This window comes from Ylistrum balloti, unplaced genomic scaffold (assembly GCF_031769215.1).
Source record: "Ylistrum balloti isolate Yb309-2 unplaced genomic scaffold, AGI_CSIRO_Ybal_v1 Utg372382, whole genome shotgun sequence".
NCBI lineage: Eukaryota > Metazoa > Mollusca > Bivalvia > Pectinida > Pectinidae > Ylistrum > Ylistrum balloti.
This window is the reverse complement of record NW_026783086.1, coordinates 1-23,658: the sequence shown is the minus strand read 5'-3', so window position 1 is coordinate 23,658 and position 23,658 is coordinate 1. Positions and strand designations below refer to the sequence as shown.

Here is a 23,658-nt window from a genome sequence, read left to right as displayed (position 1 = left end):
CCTACCTCTTAATACGTCTATTACATGTAAAGGAAATTGTCAAAGAAATTCTATTGGTGGTTCCCCTAAACAAAACCTGGAGTCCTGGGATGGGGTAGGTAATTTCCTTGAATAACCCTTAGCCCCCCCACCGGGAACTATGGGGACAGTAGTTTGGTGTTGTATTCATCCAACTTTTTGCCCGTCTGTTGTTCTGGCTTTATCTCCTATTCTTCTGCATCTTATGTGACTGAAATTGTATACTTTCTGAATGAGTTAACTTTGGGAAGGCAGTGTGTTGTATACCAAATTATAGGTTACTGTGACTTACATTTTGACCTTTAACCTACATAAAAAGGCTTGTCCTGGCTATATCTCCTATATATTATTGTAAATGTCACTGGAACTTCATACTTGTCTTAGGATATGAGTTCACCTTGCCAAGCTCGTGTCACATGTCAGAAGTAGGTCACTGTGAGCTCCTTTTGATGCTTGACCTACATTAAAAAAATTCAGTATATGCATATGAATTCATACGTGTTGGAGGACTGTAATTTGTCATGTTTTTTTTATTATTATTTGATTTTTACAATACTTAAAATTTGGAGATTATTATGGAGAGTCTTACACGGTGATTCTGAATAACCCTTGGTACATGGTACTTTTTCTTTTGAATCACAAATAGATAAATATTTCATTTTTCCCCATTCACAGATCCAAATTAAAGACCAGCTGTGCTCATGTGGAAAGGAAGACACCCATAAAGTTATAAGGATCCCTATCAACGAGCAAAGTTTAGAGGATGTTGGGATGTTAAAGTGATAGTGTAGTGCTGGTGTTTTCATTGTTTTGTTTTTTTTTTAATCTTTTAGATATTACAAAATGTTTACAGTTAGTTTGCCTTTTTAAAAATAAATATCTTTCGAGATATTCGATGGTTTCTGGAAAACACACCTTTACAACGAGTAGCTTGACCCCGTTTTCAGAACACACAAACTTATGACGTCACAAGTTGAACACGTACACGCATATCAGCGATCTTTGTTTATATATAAAAACAATCAGTGTTGTCATATCCGAGTGCGTCATATTGAAGATTTTGTTTACTAAACGCGATCTGGTATATCCTGAAGGTATCGACAGTAACGAAAGACTTGCGTAATCCTGAAAGAAAGTTTAGAAATTAGTGAGAAGATGAAGCGGAAGTGTAGGTAAGCGATATGTAGCTTACGGCTGTTCTAGCAAACATGGAGATGGGTATACACTTTGTTTTCCTATAAAATCGCCCGATGTTTGTTAACAATGGATAAACTTTGTCAGAAGGAAAAGGGATAAGTTTTGTGTGAGAAGCACTTTGAAGACGGGGCTTATGCGATAAAATATGCCAGTGTCCGGTCTATGGGACAAACTCCCCCAAAGAAGAAAAACCTGAATCCTGATGCTGTCCCCACCTTGCAGACGATAGTCACAGAAGATGTTGTGTCCCCTTCATCGATCCCTGTTACCCCAATAATGGCATCAACCCCAAAACTGAAGCGACCAAGATCTACTTTTACTAAACGAGAAAACAGAAGAGTAAGTACTGAGATTGCTACTACAGTCACATTGTCAAACAATGTTCAGAGTTTAATTAACGAGAACTAGGCCTATGCAATACAATAGTCAAACACTGAACTCGTAATAGATTGCTTCATTGAATGAAGACTTGCTGCAGGTATTGCTATTTTATTAAGCTCTGTTTATACGCAATTATAGTTCCAATATCATATTAGATTGATAAAACTTTGATATAAATGGGGTTTTTAAACTAAGCCTATATTTATATTATTCTACATATAATTATTGACTTCAGACACTTGATATATTTTGGTAGAAAAGACATATAAATAAAATACTCAATACTGTATTATTATTTATATTGACCACATATGAACTTGTTTTACTCTACATGTACATATATGTACATGTAACATACCTGGAATGGTTCATTATTTGATATTATAATGATTTTCAAACAGCTGATCAATGAGATCATGGAGGAAAATGGTACCAATATTAACAATGATGAGGAACCTATGCAAGTTGACAGTATTGACATCAATCAAGAAGAAATCATCCCTTCAGTCTTAGAGGTAAAAAAATGTTATACTTTCATAATTTAAAATCAAAATAATAAGAATACAGGAGTATATGTTGGTGTGACATTTTTTTTATTAAAAACAAAGAACAGAATGGGAGAAATTATGAATTTATTGACATTATTTAATATCACTACATTTATGATCAAATGATAAGGTACAATAATATGGTATTGATAAAGAAATAGGTAATGGTACAAAGTAATCAACATAATTTGTTGAAAGTTTCAAGTCATAGATTAATAAAAAGAAAATTGATGTCTCCAATTAAAGCATAAAATATGTGCTAATTCCTTTCAGACACCTACAATAAGAAATGCCAGCGTTACAACCAGAACATCCTCAACACAAATGTCATGGAAAAAACCAAATGCCAGGTCTGTTCGTATCCAAGTCGCAGCACTTTCAAAGGAAAAAAGTATGTTTGCTGTAAGGTTGTTCTTAACAATAACAAGGAGTCTGGTGATGATTCATATTTAAATATAAACTTTATTTATTTTACAACAATTATGAAACAAGTTATTCAACTTATATTAATCACTCTCGTTGGCCCTAATAATAGCAAGTGAGGTGTCTTTGTGTGGGAGAAAACCCAGAGGAAACCTATGTGGTTGGGCAGATGACCCTATACCTTTTCTTGTCCGATCGGGGAATCAAACCCGGCCACCTTGGTGAAAGCCAAGTGTGTTATCCTTTGCACCATCCGACCACCCATAATGATTCATACATATGTCATAAGTGGTGGAAAAGATGCTTTCTTTTCATTTAATAAATGTATAAATAAAAATAAAGTATGGTAGTTAATGTTTAGATATGCATTTAATTTTTGTTATTTTTGTGTAGGATGTCAAACGCTTCCTCAGAAGCCCAAAATGAAAAGTGTTGAGGTCCAATGCAACATTTTGAGGCCAAGCAAAGAAACACCAAACGCCACAGTAGCATTGGTTGATGACCTTGACCATTCATTCGCATCATCAGAAGATTTATAGAGAAAACAGGATGGAAGACTCTGATTACCAACCCTCAGACTCAGATTCTGAATCAGAGGCTGGCTCAGAGTGTTTTGATGATAAGAATAGGTACGGTTTTAGCACAGGCTTGATTTACTTCTGCGACATAAATAGCACATGCAATCGACGTTATTAAGCCTCATAAAACAAATTCTAATAAAGAAAAGGAAATATGAATACTGTTCTGATAGTTATGATACACTAGATTATTTTTACATTTATCATGTTACAGTAAAAAAATCAATTATAAGAGAAAAATATATGACCTTTATTAGTAGTTTCCCACTGGTCACTAGTTTGGACTTCTAAGGATATTTACAACACACTTTTGTTGATTTTTTTGCAGGACCGCAGGAGAAAGGTTATTTCTTATCAGTGAAAGCGCTCTGATGAACCTTTTTCAAATTTGTCAACGATGTTCTTCTCCTTCCCTTGGAGTAATTAAACATGTTGTTGGGACTCTGATTAAAGTAGAGCAGGACTGTGGTGTTTGTGGAAGGAACAGAGCCTGGAAAAGTCAGCCACTAGTAGGCAGTATTCCTTTGGGAAATTTGAAATTGTCCTGTGGAATTCTTTTTTCTGGTGCTCTTCCTGGCAAGACACTCAGGATACTGGACTTCATGAAAACACCGTCTATTTCAAAGGAAACTTTTATGCAGCACCAGAGGAACTATTTACAGCCAACAATAATGGACCTATGGGAGGAACGGCAAAGGACGTATCTACAGGATATTAAAAGTAATGGACAACCTTTACATATAGGTGGTGATGGACGCTGTGACACACCTGGCCATTCAGCCAAGCTTGGCAGTTACTCTGTCATGGATTTGGACAAAGGAAAGGTCATAGACATACAGCTAGTACAGGTAAATATCTAAACACAAAACATTCTAAACTTTAAATTTTAATAGCACAAGAACTTATATCCAATTGTTGTGCTATAAATTGATATAAATTGATATGATTTAACAATCATAATATTACTGCATATACAGTTGAAGAAATGAAATGCTTTATTTATAGAGTAATGAAGTCAAAAGCAGCTGCCACATGGAGAAGGAGGGACTATCCCGTAGCATTCTTTCCTCAAGAACCACCACATCGACATCCACACCATTGTGACTGATCGTCATGTACACGTAAGAAAAAGGGTGAGGGAAAACCTGACAGACTTCAAACACTGTGTGGATGTGTGGCATGTAGCTAAAGGTAATTTGGGTGGCTAGTTAATAAAGAAACTGAATTAATGAACTCGAGATTGTAACAGTAATTGAAATATATATTTCCATAATACAAATATCGATATCCTAAAGTCATAATGAATACCGATAACAATATATATCTAGCTTGGGCATAGCTAGAAGGAACTTCCCTTTGGCTGATCAGATTCAATTGTATTTAAAATATGTTATGAGACGTGTGTACAACCAAGTACCTGGTAATGAAAATATGACCTGCAATATTTTTCTCTGTATAAAAACTTATTTTTCTAGGACTGAAGAAAAAAGTACTGGCCTTGTCGAGGGAGAAGGATTGTGGGGAACTGGCGAAATGAATTAAAAGCATCACCAATCATTTGTATTGGGTAGCAGCATCAACACCAGATGCAGATAGGGATGTGATGATGGACAAATGGCAGTCACTTGGCAACCATATCCAGAACATCCACAAGGGTCATGGCCAGAGGTTTCCCAAATGCCTTCACACTGACCTCAATGGACAAGAGCGAAGAAAGTGATGGCTTAAGCCAGGTATGATAAAGTGTTTGAGTTACCAGATCAAATGCCAAGCTAAAATCAAGGTCAATATTGAAGACATCAAAGTTTACAATGGCCTTCGTTATCATGAATAATATCTGGAATACAATTATTTACCGATTTGATCTAGCTCTGTTCTGAAGTTGCATCGGTAGATTCTTCAATACAAGTTTGTATGGGAAAACCCATAATCATGCCATTAGATTTACACTCCCATATAGACATTGATAAATGTTTTGAATTTAATTGTTTAACAGGGACAACAAGTTTAGAGAAGCTTCTATCCATATTGGACAACAGACAGATGAAGATTGATATCCCTATGCTCTCTACAAACAAGCAGACATCAGAGTTGGAGGGATATCACTGTCATTAATCACTTTGCACCAAAAATGCATGGATTCTCCTATAATGGGATGGTTTCTCGGTAAGATGATGATATATTTTAAACACTTTATAAAGTGATGTGAAGACTACTTATTTTTTTTACCCTTGTTTTGTTGAATTGAAAACTTGATCAAGAACAACATTGATGTAAATTGGTGTTTGTTCAGAATATGATGGGATATTATAAATATATACATATAAATGGCAATTTCATTTAAATTAATAAAGAATCGGACATTAACATGTGATTACTTTACGATGCACATTCTACTGGCGTGGTTTATAATTTGCATTGATTTATATTGCAGACTCCTACTTGCTGCTCTTCATTTTAATGAAAATGGAGGGAGGGACCCAGCTGTTACCAGATATCGAGAGAAAAGGTACAACATTGTGTTTCCGAAACAAGAAAGGCGACTACACAGTCCGTGGAGTGAAGAGTGAGCCAACATTTGGTACGTTTACTTCTGTAATTCTCCTGCAATTAACCTGGTACCAACACATCACTTCTGATTCAATGTGAACAGTCTTTCTAATGAATTATTTACTGTCTTTCCTTATTTCTTTTACAAAGTATGTCCATGAGTTGATCAACATAACGTTGAACAGGGCAAGCCACACCAGAATGGCAGAGGCACGAGATGTCCTTGCAGATGCACCACCATCACTCTGTAGTATGTTTCAGCGTCCAGCAAAGGAGGAAGCTATTTCGTCACTTCTGTCACGTTTTGCCTAAGAAGTTAAAACCAATGAATTCCTCTCCATCACCAAGTGGACAAGTCTGTCTGATCAAAGAGACAGCACAGGAAGGAAGTGGAACTCTGACATCTCTCCCCAGATAACCCCAGCACCATCTCACAAGCTGTCTGTAGGCAGTGTAACGGCTTCTTCTGTTGGGGAAACAAGGACACATTAAAGATATGAGTGAATTTTAAAAAACATTCTGTACTGATATGATTGATTTTTTAATAACATTATTCAGTGCTGAGGGGTGAAAATATTCCACAATACTCAACTAGCTCAAAAGTCATTAAACAACTTTCAATCAAATTTTCATAGGATACATTATGAAGAATTCTATCTGCAAGTTGGATTGACAATAGACAACCAATGAGACTTGTGTGCATAAAATGATTCGATTAGTATGTTAGTGCATTTGCATTTATATGATCATAATAGAAATGAATTTTATGTTGTAAGAGCATGCAAGCTTTTGTAAGTTTCTTGACTTGTGTGAAGTTTTTGTGAATCAATTTAGAACGAAATAACCTGAAACACATTCAGTGCATATGTTGTATGACCGTATGTGATAACTGTATGTTGAAAGTGTGTGCAAGTGTATGCGTTGGTGTATAGAAAGGTAAGGGTATTGCATTGGTATGTAAATGTGTGGGAGTACCCATTGAATAGTTTTTATTTAACATAAAATATTTACATTAAAAGTGCAAACATAAATATAATGGAAATTATAATCTATTAAAAACTTCTGTTATTTATTTTAAATCATTTTTTCAAAACAGTTCCTGTCATATACCATTTGACAAGGATATGTACTGATTTCACCGAAAGAAAAATGACATCACAAACTGAATCAAAACACATAGGATACTGGGTATCCTATTGTATAAATTCCTGTATTTATCAGATTGTCATTTTTGTTCAGTAACAATTTAATCCCCAAGGCCGAATTGTTCTAAAGATGTTATCCTTATTCAGTTTTGAATTTTAAACAGTTCGACCAAATAAACAAGATAGTCAACTACCTTGTATTATTCTAAGTGTGATTCTACTAAGCTATCAATTTTACAAAGATTTATCAAATCCTATTCTATGGTTTTCTTTTGTAAAAAATATCAATTGTTTTGTTAATCACTACTTACGCAGGACTGTCTGGTATGTTGCCATTATGGTACTGTCTGAATGCTTGATAGGCTGTGCGCAACACGTACACATCTAAACACACTGAGGAAAAACCAGGATGCTGTGTAATGCATTTCAGGTCAGGAAATTCATTCATTACATGCTGCACCTGCATTATTTCAGCACAGCAAATGCATTCGGAAGCTGTTGGCATGTTATGGCAGTTTTCACATTGGCACCTGTGACGAAAGAATAGTAGTATATGAGAACAAAGGGGGAAAATACATGGACACAAGAAAATCATGAAAAGGACTTTGAATGATTTTACCTCATCCTGGTGCAAATACAATTTGTACATTTTTGTTTCTTAGGTAAACATACCAACAAGTAATAACAATTAAGCGACACTTGCAATCACCGGAAATTCCGCTAAATGTTATTTCATAAAATATCTTTTTGTTGACACTAATAATGTAATGATACCAGTTGTAAAATAAATTAAAATGATTGGCGTTTTTATGTATGCATTACACTTTAAATTATTTAGACTAGCAAATAGTAATCAAATATCACTGTATATATGTTCTGATATCAGACATTTAACTGCGCAATGTCGGCATTTCTGAAGGCTAAAGCCGTTGGCCTACTTATCTATTTTAATCGGAAAATGTTACACGTTGTTTATACCGTAAATCGAAACAACGGACGTTAAACAATAACTACAGATGATTCTGATGACAGTGTATAACATGTCATATCAACATAAGTAAATATAAAGCTGGTATGTGAACTTACCAGTCGGTTGAACCCAAGCGCTCCTCTACTGTCGCTGGCGGAATGCTATCTAAATCTTCGTCAGTTCCTACTTCTGGTTCGAATTGGTACGGCTGAATCCCTTCTGCATCATCTACTTCATAATCCGACGAAGAAAAGCCCATGTAAAATTCGCAATCGTTATCGTCACTTACATCTGAACCGTCGTACGATGACTCACTGCAAGCATCCATATTGATGGGTGTTCATATTGTGACGTCACGAGTCTGTGTGTAGCACTACACATATTTCCGCCACACGCCGATTGGTTTTCCTGGGGCAGGTGCAAACCGCGATGATTGACAGGTCGTAGCTTCGGTTACAATGGGTCAATTTTCGTGCGATTTTTCGGCATTGTTATATTTAGTTCATACTCTTATTACTACTACTATCTTATGGCACTACACTATCACTTTAATACCAAAGGCAGTATTACACAAAGTGACCCATGGAAAGCATGTTTACTGCATCAGAAATAGACATGCTTTGGAAAAGTTCCTTGGATTAGTTGGGACTTCAGGATTATAAATCAGCAAGGTGACAATTTCTATGTCATCACAGACACAGTGAGGTTTTGGGTCCATGAAAGAAAGCCGATGAAAGAATACATTTTGTATCCAGATTATGCGGAGGAAACCTACTTAAACAGAGGAATGACATTCTGTTTTGCTTTTGTTGTGAGCCCTGGAAACAAAGTTATGTGGCCAGACTTGTTAAATGCTAGCTGATAAGTTATAGACATACCAGTCATTCTCTAGTGATTTTTTTTTAGTTCAGACTTTTAAGTTGGAGTTACAATAAGGATTAAATTCTTCACCATATACAAAAGATATGCTTATTCCAAAGACAGTTCTTTTTAAAGTATTGAAAAGTGGAGAATTTTGGGGAAAATCTTTAGGAAAATGTATGGAAAGATATCAGGAAATGTTGGAAGATGAAATGAATATTTCATTTATAGCAAATACCAAGCAAAGACATCTTTTGAAAATTGTTCTTGATAGATTAAGGAACACAAGTATTCAGATCACAAGAAGGGTGGAAGGCAGCACCAAGAGTTCATTAAGAAATTGGAAAATGCAATGTACCATTGGAATGTTGGGTTAGATAGACATAAAATACAAACGAAATTGGAACAAAAAACAATTGAGAATGATAAACTGTTGTTAGAGAAAAGTAAGCTTGAAAACACAATTTCATATTTATCCACATAAAATGAGAAGCTTATTGAAAAATTGAAAAAGCAGTCAGAGTCTGAAAAGATCAATTTAACATCAACTTCAAGAGTAGGTTTGAAGAGAAAATTAAGCGATTGTACACCATCATACAAAAGTAAAGTTAGAAAATTTGAATCCCAAAAGTGTAAAACCTCTCTGTCATTTCTCAGAGTTTAATTGCCAACCCATATCTGTGAATGTAATGCGGGACAACGGTAGACCTAATGTCATAACACTGGTAGATTCTGACAAATCAGTAAAAGATGACACTACCTCTTTATCTGTTGATGAGATTGAGGAACTAAACATGCTCATATATGTTCTTGATTCTTTTAACATTTCAAGAAATGCTTGTCATGAAATAAGCATGTTGTACTATTCCCTACCTCGTAGTTATAAGCTTTCCCAGTATATATCGCATCTTAACTCTGGGTTTGATATAAGAGATACACCAGATGGGTCAGGTGTAGAACAGTCTCTGAAGGTCAGACTTGAAGCCGTTATCAGTGACATTGTTTCAGACAATCCCGAATATGCCCCTGAAAATGTGCTGAAAATAAAAATATCTGGAGATGGAACTGGCGTTGGAAAACATATGAACTTTTGTCAATTTTACATTTACTGTGATGAATGATTCGAAGGGTGTATCAGTTCAAGGAAATTATCCCTTGGCAATAGTAAAAACTAAAGAGGCATATGATGAGCTTAGACATGCATTGACAGATCTGAGAAATGAGGTCAGAGATCTTCAAGGTTTAAAGCTGGATATTGGAGAAAGATCTTTTTATGTGAAAATATATCTTGGAGATTATAAATTTCTCTTAACGGCATTGGGAATGTCCTCCACCCAAGCCAACTACAATTGTATTTACTGCAATTGTTCAAGAAATGAGCGCTGTGATTTGAGCAAATGTTGGTCTTTAACTGACAAGGAAAAGGGTGCTAGGATAGAATATACATGCCAATTTGTATCTCAAGGAAAGCCGCATAAAAGGTCACAGGTCAAACCACGGCAATCATTTTCAGTTGTCAATCCCCCGCTTTTCCCAGAAATACCTCTTTGTGATGTTGTTGTTGACATACTTCATCTTTTTTTGAGAATTATGGATAAGCTTTTGGCATTGCTGATCACCGTGTTAAGAACTGTAGATAATATTTCATCCCAAAGAAGTTTAAGCGCAGGTGTACTTGATAAAACAAAGTTGAAATGCATACCACAATTTGGAAATGTACTACAAAATATCGGAGTTAAGTTTGTTTTTTTTATCAATAAAAACAAAGAGTTTGAGTATACAGATTTACTGGGTCCAGATAAAGAAATTGTCATAGGCAAGTTACAAATCAAAGACCTTGGATTGAGTGAAGAAAGATCTTCTCAGATTCAGGAGGTTTGGAATCAATTCAGTGTTATTAACACCATGCTCAAGTCTAGGTGTGATGTGAATGAACTTGTGGAAAAAGTCGATGCTTGGTGTTCTTTGTTTGTGTTGGCTTACCAGTGCAGGGACATTACACCATACATTCACTTACTCAGGTACCACGTCCCAGAGCTCGTAGAGATGCATGGAGGAATATCAGTTTACCCAGCAGGGTTTAGAGAAAGCCAATGATGTTGTCACAAAACAATATTTCCGTAGTTCAAACCATAAAGGTAATGCAGCATTGAAACAAATAATGGAAAAGCAAAACAGAATCTTTGAACTAGAAAAACACAAAAGACAAAGTTAAATCCTATACATGCAGCATATGTGGTTCTGCACATAGGAAAACTAAATGCCCTAACAAAGATATTGTTTTGCAGTAGTTAGTACGTTCATTCTGAAATGAACTATAATATCAGAGCCTGATTTCATTCATCAAAAATTTAGATTCTATTGTAAAAGAGACATTTAATGTTCAATTCAATTTGTTGTAACTATTTAGAAAAAACTGCAGGATTTTGGATACAAATATAAGTCATTCTCTGGATGATCGTCGGTTCTTCATTTATTTGTTTTCTATTGTATTACTGTAAAAATCTTTCCAACATTTACCTTAAATATCAAAAGTTACTTTCAAATTGATTAATTTCGAATTAATAAGTTTTTTTTCTAACCATGGTACCGATATAACTTCTAGAGCATGTGTTAAGCTCATCTGTTGCGAATCAGTTGAATTGATGAATTTGATATTCAAAAGTTACTTTCAAATTGATTAATTTCGAATTAATAAGTTTTTTTTCTAACCATGGTACCGATATAACTTATAGAGCATGTGTTAAGCTCATCTTTTGCGAATCAGTTGAATTGATGAATATATGTATTACAATACAATTGCTATAACACATATACTATAGTTCAGTTAATACCCCATTTACTATATATGCAGTGACAAGAAGCCAAAAAGTGTAATAATTTTTTTTTATATAGATTGCTCATGTAAATTTCATTTAATCATTGCCAAGGCAGACATGTATTTTTATGTTTGTTAAACAAAATATATAAATATTTGAGCGAAGTTTGTTACTTTATCGTCTCGTTTTGTTAGCTACATTGTATAACCAATAGGAATTCTGTATGCTTGTGACCCCACAATATAAGATAGAATCTTGAGGCATTCCGAATTGATTATAACCCAGAAAAAATGGGGCTTAATTTATGTCGACACCGGCAGTATTGGGCATCGCAATAAATATAAAAAAGACGGTATTTATTTTCATTGGCCATAGGAAAGAGCATTGCTGACAGCTTTGCATATAATCAACCTTATTTCCCACCAATGTTCAAGCTGATTGGTCGACCAACCTAAGCAATGCCTATAGATTCCTGGAGTTGTTCATCAAAGTTGTTACAAAATGGCGCTTGGATTCTGCCTGAATATGATGGAAAATGTTCATTTGACGAATGATTCTCGTCATTAAGATCGTCAATAGTAAAATCTTTCAAACTTGTACAACATGGATCCATTCGGCAATATACACGAAATTGTGAAAATGTAAGTCCGCGGTCGATAAACTTGTACGTTGACAAAGGACAAGGAACATCACTCTAATTTTTGAAATTTAGAACAAACAGTTCACAGTATGTTGTCACTGACTTTATTAAATATGTTTTAAAAAAATGTCACATAGATTTTTTTAAATGTCGCATAAATTTTGCAGAAGGAGGGCCATTGTCCCATAGTGAAAATTTATTTCCCAGTCACTGGTTGTATACTGTTTGTATGTAAACAATGGTGTATACTTAAATGCTTGTACGATACATATGTCTACAAATGTTTATGCATGCATGTACATATGTGTGAAGGAACGTAAATACTGATGGGTATATATTTGTATATGTAAAGTCTCAGTCTGAATATATAAGTGTGTTCTTGTGGGTGTGTGTCTGTAAGAGTATGTTTATTTTATTCATGTGTGGAAAGGTCAGTTTCTGCCGTGTGAGTCTTGTTGAGTAAAGGCTGTGTAGCGTTCGGTTGAGTGACCCGGTAGTGGGGTTTTTGGCTCTTACTAGGTGTACGTACCCTTAGTCGCGATGTTAGTAGTACTCTGGGGGGTTCAGCCTAGGGATTACGGAGGGACATTATGTCTGGATTGACTTCTGTCTGCTTTGGGTTGTTATGTCGGCCATCTTGTGAGATGGGCCGTAGTCATTAGTATCACATAATGTGATTGGTCAGGGCTTAAGCGGCGGAGCCAGTCGCTGAGAGTCTGTTATTAGTTTCTACATCCACCGGATGTTTTTCCTCTAGGGTCAAAGGGTATAAAACGGCGATACACTTGCAGTGTCTGGACCTTTTCTGGCCGGAGTTAGGTGAGTTCAGTGGGTTTGCCGCAGTATTACTGATGCTTTGAAACCAGAGCACTGGGGAATTAGACTTAGGCCTTTACGCTTCGAAACCGAAGTGATAGTTAAATGTAATTAAGCCTTCTTTGACAGTTGACACTCTGAAAACAGAGGAATGCCTTCACTGTTTATAGTAATGGGTAGCGACGCGTGGGTCGCTTCGTGTCGTTTTTCCGGAATTTAGTACAACCCTGTCCGAGGAAGCGAGGAACTCTGGGAGAAAAAGTGACGTCACAGCTTCTTCCTTCGGAGGCCAAGACACGTTAGGTCGGTATTGAAATTCAGGCAGGGTAATCTGTTAGATTTTTGTGTTGTCAGCGCCCATCTCTTCCCTAAAATATTATAAAATGGTTTACTAAACATCAGTTGCCACCTACAACCCGATGTGTTTGATTTCCGACGGTGTATTTTGGTATATTTTTCGACTTATGCGGACTTAAGTTTTGGCTGGAACCTCGTGTCGTGATTGAGGGGAACATTCGCTAGCTGTTGAAATTTTGTTAAATAGTGGATAATTCGAGAATTGGTATTCTCGGGGAGTAGTTTTCTCTCGTTCGGTGAGGCTGATTTTGTGTGTCCCCCTTGCCAAGACAAACGTAGGAGAAGGCGGTAGTGTTGAGTTGGACTTTGTAAATTTGGAGTCGGTCACGTGGCGGAGATTTGTCCGTTCGACGGTTTGAGACTCGCTCCGAGGAACGGTGTCGGATTCCGTGGGCCGAGAGTTAATTTAGCTAGAGAATTTCGACAACCACGACATTGGTTCCTGCCTGATAGTTAGTTTAGATAAAAGTTTGTTTATTTCAGGTGGCTTCTGTACATTGTTATTAATAATTCCATCTGAAATTGGTTCGACTGTTTGATAACTACTTCTTTTAAAAACTTAGTCATTAAGTACTGGCAGCGATGGCGGAGGGCAGCGAGTTTAATATTGATATTCCGGACTACGGACTACAGATAGATTCAATGCGCCAAAGATTAGATGAGCTGTTGCATAAGAGCGAAACGCGTGGAAGGCCTATGACCTCACCTGACTGGCCCTTCAGTACATTTATTTGTGTAGGTTAGAGAAGATGTCTGTATAGTAATTTAGATTATGTAGATCCTGTCTGAACTATACTTGTTTATCTTTCATGTAAAATGGTGCTATTGACACCCCCTGACCTGGGGGAGGGATCAAGACATTAGAGGATGACCCGGGCCCCTGAAACTGCCGGCGACCTGTCCATTGGTGAATCGGTATAACGTTCATGCAGTGCTGCGGCTGGATACGTCCTGGGAGACTTTTGCCCTCCAGGAACCTTTGGTATTTGCAATGACGCAGTTTTCTCTTATGTGCGCGGGTGATTGAACATTGGGATAGCCACCATGGACCCCTGGGGTGGTGGCCACACCCCAGACGTGGCAGTGACCCCCAAATACCTACTCGGAGACCTGGAGACAGGGAGACGTCCCTGGCGGACAGAGACCTCCACACCCAATCAGGAGAACTTTCGTTTCTGGTGGTAAATAACTGTATGCGCGCAACTCGAAGACAGGTAAGCAGGGGCCCGTGGGACACCAGAGTCGACATCCACAACAAATTTCCCTCCCCGGGGAAGTGTGTCAGACACATCTTTAAATATTACGGACATTAGTGACTTAATAGAGCGGGATAGGATGTTGTATATAGACCAAATTAATTCGCCCTAACCTCCTGTTTCCTCTTCTCTCTTCCCTAGATTTCACCATGAACAGATTTGTCTGTAAATTCTAGATGGGGCGGGGGGGATGATTCTAGGTAGAGGCAGGGGAACATGGGAACAGGAAGGGAGGAGACAGCGAGTTAAAATAGAGTCATAGGAATTTATTGTTTGGTATCATGTTATATGTAGTACAAGTCGGGCCAGGTGTTCAAGGGGAGATAATTGGGCAAGTAGGTTAGGTAGCTGGGATAGAGGGGGAAGTCGCTTGGACAGGGTTGGTCAGGGTGGCCAGAGTTGATACGACCAACACTTTCTGTCACATACAAATTATGAGCTTATATACAGGCTGGTTGTAAGTATGTTGAATTTATATTTTATTGTTTGAATTTGCGCCTTAATCTCGTGCAAAACTTTTAAAAGTTATCGCGCATGGGCAAAGGACGACGGGTAAGGTATTGGGGCGGACATCTTGATGTGTTGACAGGTGTGAAACATCGGGAAAGCTTTGGGAGCGTGAAATACAGCCACGCTCCATGTCATGCCCGAACCATATCATGAGCTGACGGCGAAATTTCATGTATGGAAGCCCGTAACAGCCATATGATTGTTACCAGAATGGACACTTCGTTGTCTCGTTGTTGATTATTCCTGTCGTTGTTGTACTGCATTCGGTTGAGCGATGCAGGAGTGTTGTGTTGACATGATTTTGCGGTCATATTGAACGCTATTAGTGCATGGATGCTATGGAGGCCCAGCTGCGTGTTGTGGCGATATTATGGTAAATTCTTTAGTGATCTTCAGTGATCTTTTGGTGAGATCGTCTCCATTTGTCTGATGACTTCATATACTTCGTACTACGAGATTGTGTTTTCATTTGGTGGAACTGTGCCATATACGGTCCTGTGCTACAGTCAGGAGATGTGGACACTTACAGTCACTCTATGGAAGGACGGAGGAGGCATCTCTACGTCAGGATCTACAAACTTTGTTGTGTGGGCTATGCAGGGGAACCAGTCATATATGAACTGTAGGGTGTATATGGTGTATATAAGATGTGAATACCAGGAGTAGGTTACAGTTTATAGGTTTAGGTAGTAGTTATTTCTGTGTAGCATCTTCATAATAGTGTGTAGACTGGTGTGAAATATCATTATTGGCAGTATGAATCTGTGGAGTGAGAGATTTCATCATGTTGGGTATGCCATATGTACATTTTGGACAGTAGTTTTGTAAATTGTAATAAATGTAAATAGTGTAAACTGTTGTTCTCTCTTGTGTTGCAATCCATCGTCTCGGTTAGGTTACACTTTCGATTAACCTTGTCCTGACTCCTCCATAGTCAAAATTCACAGGGTGGGTTATTCGGCTTGATAGGTTAGTTAGGTTGGCTTCGAGTGGGGCTCTAGTCCTTGTGGCTAGAGTTGATACGACCAACACTTGGGCGGAGCACCATTCACAGCCATTTAGTTAGAATGGGGGAGGGTATCCGAATGCCTGGTCCGGCTTAATTTAGTCAGATGTTAGGTATAGATAGAATTCCCATGACGTCACACATCCGGGCATCTTGCGACCTCCGCCATATTGTGGGTCAAGCGATAATAATCAGTCATTCGAGCGAAGCACATTTAAACAAACAGACGATGGTTCACTCCTGCGTAGTGTACGGCTGTACGAATCGGGCGAACGACAGGGGAACAAAGCGTGGTTTTTATGGATTCCCTACTGTAAGACTCCACGAGGACAAATGGACAGAAGAACTCAGCAGAGAGAGAAGAACAAAATGGATCGCGGCCATAGGCAGAAAGGACTTCGTGCCATCAACCCATTCTAAAGTGTGCTCGGATCATTTTTTAGAAGGTAGATAAACTGACATCAATTGATTTCATTTACTACTTAGCTACATAAAATATTTAAAGTCGCACGAGTTTTGGAAACATGCACTAATAATGCGAATCACATTTATAATGAGACACCGTACAGTACAGTACAGCATGCGATAGTTTTGTAACATGGCATTTGGTGCAAATACCTGTAAATCTGAACTTATTGTTTTATCCAATATTTATATGACGTGTTTTACTTCACTCGAAGTGATTTATTCCTAGTGGTGCTTTCGAACAACATACGAGTCCTGTACCGGAAATAATCTTATATCTTTATTTAGGCTCTAGGCCTAGTACCGACTAGTAGTTACGTACGATCTTGTATAACTACAACGTATGTAGTAGATGCATTCTTTTAAAGATATCAATAATACCAGGGACTTATATCTATATTTATAAGTCCGTGATAATATACTTTGATCATAACATGTCCTTATATTATCTCTTTTATCATATATAAAAACCAGGTCAACTTCAAGTACATGTAACATACATACACTATCAGGCCTGTCTCACTATAAATAAATAGTGTGATGAAAAAATAAGTATTTAGTTCTGTAACCAGTTCATTATTTTTAATCCCATTCCTTTTTTTAAGATTTTTCTTTTTTTTTTTGCAGGTAAACCATCAAAGATTTTTGATAAAGCAAATCCTGACTGGGTCCCCTCATTGAAGTTGAATAGGAAGTTGACATCTCCAACAACTCCAAGCAGCCAGAGTGAGCGTTTCCAACGGGCAAACCAACGTGATGACAAGCGGAAACAGCATTTAGCTGCCAGAGCTTTAATGGATTTATCCACATGTAGTGTCCAAGACAGTCAGCCACAGGTGTGTGATTGGCTTCAGAAAGATGACAAACCTGTTCACTTCTTCAAATTAGGACCTCTCTTCCCTGCAGAATCAGCGAAAGACCTAATGGAGGTTAGAAGTCAGGAAAAGGAAGAATTGTTGAAGAAGTTAAATGCAGAGTGTCAGGAGCGGACAACAGAAAACCTTACATTAAGGCAACATATCCTGGAAGGGCAGATATTCAGTGAGGATGCATTCAGAGACAATGACAAGAAGGTAAACTGCTTCACAGGGCTTCCAGGATTTTTAACTTTGATGACTGTGTTCGACTTTGTGAAAGATTACATTCCAGATAGCGGCCGTGTGACATTCTCAAAGTTTCAGAGATTTATTATGACTCTGATGAAACTGCGACTTACACTCTCCCTTCAGTTTCTTGGATATATCTTCAATATCTCACAGCCCACCGCATCAAGGACATTCCTAACTGTATTGGACGTTTTATACATTAGACTGCGAGAGTTTGTTTACTGGCCAGAGAGAGAGGAACTGAGACTTTCAATGCCCATGGAATTCAGGAAGCATTTTGGCTTGAAAGTCGCTGTTATCATTGATTGTTTTGAAATCTTTATTGAGCGGCCTTCAAATCTTCTTGCAAGAGCAAAGACATGGTCTTCGTATAAACACCATAATACTGTAAAAATATTAATTGGAATAGCCCCTCAAGGATGTATAACCTATCTGTCAAATGCTTGGGGAGGACGCAGTAGTGACAAGTATATTGTGGAAAACAGTGGCTTTTTAAAGAAACTTCTTCCAGGAGATATCGTACTTGCTGACCGTGGTTTCGACATTCAGGAAAGTGTTGGTGTAATGTGTGCGGAGGTTAAAATACCGAGTTTTACTAAAGGAAAGAGCCAGTTGTTAGCACTTGAGGTAGAATCCACAAGAAACATTGCACATGTCCGCATTCATGTGGAACGCGTGATTGGACTGGTTAGGAACAAGTTTACAATTCTTTCAGATACTTTACCTGTAGACTATTTGATTGCGCGCACAGGAGATGTTCCAGCTGTAGACAAAATTGTTACTGTTTGCTGTAGTTTGACCAACTTGTGTGGTTCTATTGTGAATTTTGATTGACAATGAAAACACTTCATACATTTTACACTTAAAGTAGTGTATTTGTCAAAAGAATGTGAAATCTTGAAATTAGTGAATATGGCATTTTTTTCTGAATGATTTAGCATTGTCTGGATCATAATTAATCCATATTAAGAATATTATATATTATTAATATTTTATAACTCTATATTTAAATATTTGTTTGCAACCATATTGTGTTCAAATGATGATGCTGATTATAAGTACAGTCAAACTGTGTATAAAGGACACTGAGGGGAAATGACAAGTATCCCTTATAGACAGGTGTCCTTTATATACCCATACAAAACTTGGAGACAGAGGTTTTTCTCAGAAATAAGTCCTGTCTGTCCCTAATTAAGTATTAAAGTATAAGAGAAATCTTACTACAACCTGATATATTTTATATGACATTTTATTTTAATCTCATCTTTGTTTAGTTATTAAGATAACCACTTTGGTTATCATGTAGAAAAATACACAATCAAAACAAAAAGTTGAATATCAGCCTTTCTTGAACATGAGTGTGTATGATTTGTGTCTGTAGACACTTAAAGCAACAGCATCCCTTCCAAATCATTGACACTAGATAATTCTCTTGTGTATATGTAAACAATGACACTTAAACCATTCATTTTTATCATATCTATGAGTTTACTTGTTTCTTTGAAAACTATAAAATGTGCTTATAAATGATATAACTAACACTTGTAGTGATATATATATATTTAGATACAGTTACATGTACACAGAATATTCAAATGTTGTTGTCCTCTAAATAGAGGTTATTTTACATAGAAAATAGTGTTTGGGGGAATTTCTAAGTCTCCTTTATAGAGAGTGTCCTCTATATAGAGGTATATTATATAGTAAAACTTGTTGGGGTTCCTGAGACTGTCCTTTATAGACAGGTGTCCTCTAAAGCAGGTTTGACTGTATTAATCGTAGCACGAAATGTACATAGATGGTACTTGTAGTTTCTGTTTCTGCAGACCTGTCCTTTGTACTCAATATTACTGCCATGTAATGTATATGATCCCAGTGTTAATCATGAGGAAATATTAATATATTTTCAATAAATTAATTTTCAAGTATTTATTATGGCTTTGAATTGTTTTTATTAAAACAAGCTTACAGTAAGTGTTGCATGCAACACATGTCCCCTGCCATAAATTACAGTATTTATCTGCACAACTTCAATACGACAATTTCTGTTTTTAGTATCAGTGACCTTTATAGTTGACCTTTCTTCCCAAAACCATATCAAATAATTCATCACCTCATAAGCTACCATTGTATGAAGTTTCATTCAAGTCCATCAATCCGTTCTCAAGTTATCATCTGGAAACCAACATATAGACAAACAGACTGACAGAGATAAACACTATTGCCCCCCCTGGTTTCACCAGTAGGGGACTATTAAAATGACTTAGGTCTTAAGTCAAACTAAATAAATTTGTCTACCAGGTATATTATGTAAACATACACCTGGAAACTCTTGATAATTGGAAACAACTGCTTGTATTTCTAAACATTGTATATCAGGTATTGTCATTTTGCCATATCACACCAATGACAATATGACAATATACTACTGGAGAAAACAATGACAGACACAGATAATTTAACTTTAAATACAAACAATTTAATTTCAAAAGGAGAGTCCATATATATGTACAATCACAATTAAATATTACGTTCCATCTAGTCTGAAAAGTTTAATACAAATTTAGCAATTAAAAAAACTTGCCAACAATTTCTATAAAATTTCATCATCATCATCATCACAATCATCATTACATGTGGCATTGCAATCATCATCATCATCATCACATATGGAATCTACTTTAACAAGTTTAATACAAATAAAGCAATTAAAAAAACTTGCCAACAATTTCTATAAAATTTCATAATCATCATCATCATCATCATCATCATCATCATCATCATCATCATCACATATAACATTGCAATCATCATCATCATCACATATGTCAATGCAATCATCATCATCATCAATCATCATCACATATGGAATCTTTAGATCTTCAATACAGTACCCGCTTTTCTTCTTTCATCAATTTTAATACTTAAAAACTTTGGCTGTGAAAAAAAACTCGGCTTTTCCTTGGTTGAGAAAAAGAAAAAGAAACATTGTTGAAAACATCATGTTTAAGTATGTCCATGAGACAATATATATATCAGGCATGTGAAATTTCCGCCAATTGGCGGATTTCCGATTTTTTAACAAAAAAATCCGATTTTTAGAAATATTTTTCCGATTTTTTTCGTCGGTAAAAAAATCCGGATTTGTGGTGTCCGTTTTCGTTTTGCAGTTTATACTTGCCTGAAGTAGATCGTAGAAACGCTTGGATCAACGTAGGTAGTCAAAGCATCAAGTACACACTGATTTAAAGTGCCCGTATGTTACATATCGACCTTGACATGATAATGTTGTTTTAAAAGGACTTAAGGCAATATGAGTCACCGGAAAGATATAATAGAACGAGGTAGTGTGAAGGACGTTGATGTCGGCGTGCGAAACGCATGGAAATGGAGTTGGCTAGAAAAAGAAGTTGAAGGCAGTTTGTTGTCAGCGTGCATCTACAAAATTGAAGAAGCTGGGAAAGCATATTGTCGGCTTTGCTCGAAGGAGATAAACTATGCCAGTAGGCGTTACAAGACCATAGAGGCCCATGTTAAATCAGAGAAACATCGAAAACACAAGGAAGCAAAAAAGAGCAGTTATTCTTTGGCCGGTAAGTTGTGTTGCAGTTTATTGTTTTCATTCGAAAAAACGAAAAAAAAAGCAAATAAAAAATTTAATCCCAAATAAAAATTAAAGACGATAATGATAAGATTTGGTATAAAACGGCTAAAAAATATAAATATTTGATATCAATAAAAACAGCTAAGCAAGATGATATAAATAACTGTACATGTATTTAATAAATATAAATAAATAAAATTAAAACGTATTCTAATAAATAATACAAAAATTAAAAGGCTCAGTGTTATTTTCCCGTATTCCCTATTAAGATTTTATTTATAGAAATATTTTATAATTCTTAAAAGTTTATAATTAAATCAATGCAAACTTGGGCCTAAATTAAAACATATTCTAATAAATAATACAAAAATAAACAGGCTCAGTGTTATTTTCCCGTATTCCCTATTAAGATTTTATTTATAGAAACATTTTATAATTCTTAAAAGTTTATAATTAAATCAATGCAAACTTGGCCCAAGTATACAGGCATCAGCTCAGTATTTGTTCTTTTATATTTTACAGGATTATTTTCATCTGGTGCCAGATCTAATGACACACATGAACCTTATGGACTACACCCATCGCTGAACGGAAAATTGTCAGGCTCAGTCACCAGTCAGTCCAGTGACATCAAAGATGCACCCAAGTTGTTAGTGCCAGTCAACGACAGACTTATAAATATGGAAGCGACTATCCTTGGTTTTCTTACTGAAAATAATCTCCCATTCAGCTTGACAACAGATTTGATTGATCTGACAAAAAAACTATCAAAAGATACCAAGGCTCTTAGTGAACTACAGATGAACAGAACAACAGCTTCATATAAAATGACCTTTGGATTAGGAAAGACATTAATGATGAACTTGACGGAAATTTTAAGAATTTCAAAGTTTTCACTAAACATCGATGAGGCCACTAGTGATAACTTTCACAGGGTGTTGGCTGTTCTAGTTTCTTATTTCTGTCCAACAAAGAAAGAAATTGTTGTTAATCATTTAGCATCCTTAAGTGTAATAAAAGTTGACAGTGCCACTCTTTATAATGAACTGGTAAATGTTATTGAAAGTAACAACATACCATGGACAAACCTTATGTCAATATTAATGGATTCATGTAATGTGATGAGGGGATCAAAGTCTGGCCTAGAAGTTCGTATTCAAAGGGAAAAGGCACCACACTTGTTGGATATAGATGGGGACTCATGTCATCATGTCCATAACGCTACAAAGGCATTTTGTAAACCATTTGGCTATGTTGTAGAGTCACTGTTTAATGATCTACATAATGATTTAAAGTGGTCTGCAGATTTGAGAGACTTTATGCAAGAAATCTGTGTCATTTTAGGTGTTAAATACACAGCTCCCCTCAGGTTTGTAAACCACAGATGGCTTTCAGTGTACACTGTAGCAGTTCACACATTACGTCTGATGGATGTTTATAGTGTTTTCTATGCTGGATTTATCACACCAGACAAAAAGCCAAAAGTGTTTCCTATTGTACAAGAGATCTATAGAAGGATAGGCGTAAGTGATGCAGCAAAGGAAAGAGTAAGAGAAATCCACTTATCTCTGTCCAAAAAATCGTTGACAAAGGATGGACGAGATAGAAAAGACAGAATCTTAGGCAAAATTTTTGATGAGAGAATGCTGATCAAACTTGTCTTGAATTTGTACAGTAGTGTTCTGCCTCTGTTGAAAAACTTCACTCTTCTGTTTGAGATGAAAGAACCTCTAGTGCATATACTACATGATAAGCAACTTGAACTTATCAGGGAGTTCTTGGATTGTTTTATTAAACCAGAAAAATTACAGAATATTACAGCCAGTCGCCTTGCAAAACTTGATCTACACAGTAAAGATATGCATCTGAAACCAGTTCACATGTTCATGGGTGTTAATGCGTTGCGCACTGTAAAGGAAAATATCAAATCTTATATAGTAAGAAGCTTCCTTGAGAACCTTGAATCTGCTTATGTTGCCAGTGGTCATGTATTAAAAACAAAACTGCCTATTGGAAACTCACTGCTACAGAGCCTTTCAGCTATAGACCCGTGTGCAAGGGGCCACTCCCTTACATTGCAGTACCTTCAGAACCTTGCGCTGAAAGTTGATAATGTATTATCTGAAGAAGAGAAGAATCAGTATGAAAGAGAATTAAGAAGGTACCAACGAGATGAAAAGTTGCCAGAATTTGAGAACATGAGAATAGACACTTGGTGGGCAGATGTTCAAATGAAAGGACAGTATCCTGTCTTAAGCAAGATGGTATTGTCCTTGTTGACCTGTTTTCCATGGTCCACAGGTGGAAGGCTCATTCAGCATGATGGGGGACATCATGGATCCTAAATCTTCAAGAATGAAGATTGAAACCTATTCAGCAATTCAAACTGTGAAGTCCACATTACAAGC

The 23,658-nt window shown here is 36.5% G+C and overlaps 2 protein-coding genes and 2 pseudogenes across 2 annotated transcripts; all 4 read left to right on the top strand.

Annotated features, from left to right (window-relative positions):
* Positions 1 to 3,116: 3,116 nt before the first annotated feature.
* LOC132564594 (uncharacterized) lies at positions 3,117 to 6,007 on the top strand (annotated as a pseudogene).
* Positions 6,008 to 16,304: 10,297 nt separating this feature from the next.
* LOC132564593 (uncharacterized) lies at positions 16,305 to 18,480 on the top strand. The gene is made up of 2 exons (XM_060229244.1): positions 16,305 to 16,521; positions 17,168 to 18,480. The coding sequence occupies exons 1-2, from the start codon at positions 16,305 to 16,307 to the stop codon at positions 18,478 to 18,480; spliced, it is 1,530 nt and encodes a 509-aa protein (XP_060085227.1).
* A 2,479-nt stretch (positions 18,481 to 20,959) lies between these two features.
* Positions 20,960 to 22,627, top strand: LOC132564592 (uncharacterized). Its single transcript, XM_060229243.1, has 3 exons — positions 20,960 to 21,239; positions 21,773 to 22,506; positions 22,595 to 22,627. Exons 1-3 carry the CDS (start codon positions 20,960 to 20,962, stop codon positions 22,625 to 22,627), a joined length of 1,047 nt encoding a protein of 348 aa, XP_060085226.1.
* A 117-nt stretch (positions 22,628 to 22,744) lies between these two features.
* Positions 22,745 to 23,650, top strand: LOC132564598 (uncharacterized; annotated as a pseudogene).
* The last annotated feature ends 8 nt before the right edge of the window (positions 23,651 to 23,658 follow it).